Genomic DNA, 3830 nt, shown 5'->3' with positions numbered 1-3830 from the left:
TCTGAAATCCTTGTGGACAAAATTTCAAATATTTTTTTAAGAAAATAAATTTAAAATCTTATTTAGTGAGTTTGTTATTTTTGTTTCTAGACGAGTTTTGATGAGGTGAGAGCCAACACAAAAAAATAATGGGTGGCTTAAGGAGGTTTACTCTACTAAACCTTCACTATCTTGCACACACAGGAAAAAAAGCAAAAGAAAATGTTTAATCAAATTGTTTTGCAGTTGTTTGAGCATGATACCATTTGAAGATAAACTTAAAAACTCTACTGATGTATAATAACTCTGAAGACATTTAGCTTTCCCTACATGTTGGTTGTTTTTCCACTTTAGAGGGGAAGAGTGTACAGCTAAAATGCCAACTGTTCTACATACAAATTTAATGTTGAGTGATTAATCAGTTTGTCTGGTCCAGTGAACCAAAGCATGAATTTAACCAATTAACACAAAAGATGCAATCCTTCATTTAGTTATTCTATAATGATCAATCATATAGATTTCACCTTACTTGGGATGGTTAATATTTGTTAATGTATACCAACAACCTCTTCACCCCTTACTTCAGAAAATTTAAGAGACATACAAAGTAAATCACAAAATAAGCAATTCTCTTTTGGTTATGCTGTGTTTTTTACTGTTTAAGTGAGAGCCTGTCTGCAAACTTATCTAAACTGTTAACAAATAACTGAATTTCCAAATAGAGAATTGCCTAACTGAGAATGTTACTTGTATCCAGTGAGCCACTATCAATACATCTTTGTTATGTATGGCTACAACTACAGCTGGAAATATCTCCAAATAAAGAAATATGATATATTTAGGTTTTTCTTTGGAGGGGGTATTTTGTATGGAAACAAAATTCTTTACTAGACAGCCAAAAAAATTTTTCCAAGATAAAGGGAAGGGAATACATGTAAGTTATTGGAGAACAATCAGCAAAACTGCAATTCTCAACAACAAATTTTAGTGAATTATAGAGATGTTAAAGATGGTCACTAGAATTGGCAGGCTTAGAGACGGCCTGTGTTGGCACAATTTGGAAATAATAAAAATAGAAGAAAAGGATCCTACTTGAAACAGTAGAGTTATGAGCCTCTTTTGAGTAGAAAAAATTATTTGTAGTCACCGATACTGTGATGGCCCCATTAGTGGGAATGTAACAGCAAAGTGTAAGCTAATGGGTCGTCGCAGAGTTAATGGCACAGTGTGACAGGGGTGTCATAATATTCATCACAAAATTCACAACCCCTCTGAAGGGGTTGGATGAGTAATGAAGAGTTCTAATAAAAGTAGGGAATTCTGAGTAGTAAATTGAGGTCTTGAATGTGAATTATACTAAGGAACCAAGCTACTACCCGCCCACTACCCTAGCAGAATGGAATGAATTAGTTGGATCACAGGGATTAAGAAAATATACAAGTGAATATTAAAAAAACAACTAGGTTGCTTAAATGAAGAACACGTTTCAATCTCTTTTGGTTTAGATATGTGATAAAAAAAAAATTCTGAAATTTTCTTTTTAGCAAATTAGCGAGCTTGGAATTTTAGTGAGCTGTTATCAAAAGAATGAAGTATTGAACCTCTTTCTATCAAAATCCCAGGATGTTCCTTTGTTGGCACGAACATGATAGTTAGTACAACAAACAATATCAACTGTGTTATTAGGAACAAGATTATAAGTGGAATATAGAAAAGTACAACATTTGTTTCTTCTCAGAATTCTTAGAGTAGCAAGAGGCAAGTGGTTGGCAACAGTTAAACACTAGTATAGGCCCACTCTGATATTCATTCTTTTGTAAAGATACCTTGTTTATTTCTCAAAGGTAGTGGGGAATATAGACATAGTTCCTGTGACAGAATCATAAAGCAAAACCATATTCTGCCATTCTTTTTTTTTTTTACCAAGCTGAGGAGTGGTAAACAACATCAGTTGGTTTATCACACGGGATCCCGACCACATATGAACTGAAGTCCTTTAAAGTGAAATATAGCATAAATCTGTTTTTTCTCCTTTTGTGTGTGTGTGTGTATGCATGTTATATAACCAACTTACTTTTATAGTAAGGAGTGAACCTGCTATGATGCTTATTCAGAAAGCACACCAAATAGGATCTGGGTTAGCACCAAATATTTTAAAGGTTCCCAGTTACACAGTAAGTCTTCAGACTGCAAATAGAGAGGTTCTAATTTATAAAACAATTTTTTTCTGATCTCATTTTTCTCACACATAAATATAATTATATATTTCCCTCTATTGCCCTTCTCTCTCGCATGCTTTCAGTTTTGAGCAAATTACACATACACACATTAACATACATGCATACATACATACATACACACACACACACTTATAATGATTAAATTTTTAAAATCTCAAAATCACCTTCCTCCTCCACTCCAATATTGATTGAAAGGTCATTAAAGAGTTAGAAAGGAAAAAAAAAACAAATATCATGAGGTTTAAAGAAGAAAAAATCAAACATTGGCAGCGAAGTAAAAAGTTCACCAGTTTCAACAATGTTCTTTGATTCAGATTCTCACAGGTTTGAAACACAAAACAAGAATTGAAACACATACAAACATATACACACACACACTTGAACATATGAATACATACAACCACACACACAGACATAAATCTAATGTTTACTGGCTGCAGATCACAGACAGACAGTCTCTTCAGCAACAATAAGGCCGTTGTATAGAACCAAGCAGTTGTATGAGATCTTAGCAAGGAAGAACTCAGTCTATCAAATTCATTCACATAAAACAACATCAATGTTTTTGTTTTGTTCATTTGTGTCATGTGTTTCTTTTTTTTTTCTTTTTATTATTTCTGTATTGTTCAATGTAATGATAACAATGATGACGATACTGATGATGGTGATAATGATGATGATGATGATGATGAAAGTGGTGGTGATTGATGATTAATAAGTCTTGATTGGGAATGGATGGAAGAATGGGAAGAGGAGATATGCTAGATCAACACCTGACACTGACAAGAGATATGTTTTTGCTACAGCCAGCTGTTTGAGATTAGGGAGTCAAGATTTTGGTGGTGTTGGTGTTGCTCGTTTCTTGCTCTTTGATTTGCTGGAACCGGAGCTTGACTGTTGTGATGAAGAGGAGGTTGACTGGGGATGCTTGTACTGCAGTTGATGAAACTGCAGCTGTTGACTGTTGGACTGTTGAGTTATGGCAGTTTGGCTGGAACCAGCAGCTGCATTGCCACTAGCTGCTTGCAGTTGTCCGGTTTTTGCAGTCTGAACAGTGACTGGAGTGAAACCAGCAATTGGCTGAGCAGTGAGATTGGCATTAGTAGCCAGCAGACCTGGAGATACAGAAACATCAGATATTAGCACAAAAAAAAAAGAGAGAAAGACAAACAATTGATGCCTTAAAACATCATGAGGGTAAGTAACCCAATCTAGAAGTAGATATTCTATCAATGATGTTTAAAAACAATTTCTTGACAGATGATTAAGTAGATTAAATCAAAACAATTTGCTTAAGATTTACTATGCTAAATATTTTTACGTATACTGATTTAAATCACACTTAGACCTTTGGAAATGTGCTGTGCGTGAGAAGACCCGGCAAGCCAAGTAAGATCGTTGCCAGTGCCCCTGGACTGGTTCTTGTGCGGGCGGCACATGAGATGCACCATTTTGAGCGTGGCCGTTGCCAGTACCGCCTGACTGGCTCCTGTAGGATTTTCGAGCGAGATCGTTGCCAGTGCCCCTGGACTGGCTTGTGCGGGTGGCACATAAAAGACACCATTTCGAGCGTGGCCGTTTTCGTGCGGGTGACACGTACAAGCACCCACT

The 3830-nt window shown here is 35.9% G+C and overlaps 1 protein-coding gene across 1 annotated transcript in view; it reads right to left on the bottom strand.

Moving 5' to 3' along the window:
- Positions 1–2173: 2173 nt before the first annotated feature.
- The window catches only part of LOC106872355 (transcription factor SPT20 homolog), a 55773-nt gene continuing 54116 nt past the window's right edge, over positions 2174–3830 (bottom strand). The window contains exon 22 of the mRNA XM_052966797.1: positions 2174–3334. Within this exon, the coding sequence (XP_052822757.1) occupies positions 3048–3334 (287 nt within the window). The 3' untranslated portion in view covers positions 2174–3047. The remainder of the gene's footprint in view (positions 3335–3830) is intronic.

The sequence above is a fragment of the Octopus bimaculoides genome, chromosome 3 (assembly GCF_001194135.2).
Source record: "Octopus bimaculoides isolate UCB-OBI-ISO-001 chromosome 3, ASM119413v2, whole genome shotgun sequence".
Taxonomy (NCBI): Eukaryota; Metazoa; Mollusca; class Cephalopoda; order Octopoda; family Octopodidae; genus Octopus; species Octopus bimaculoides.
This window is presented reverse-complemented; position numbering and strand designations above follow the sequence as displayed.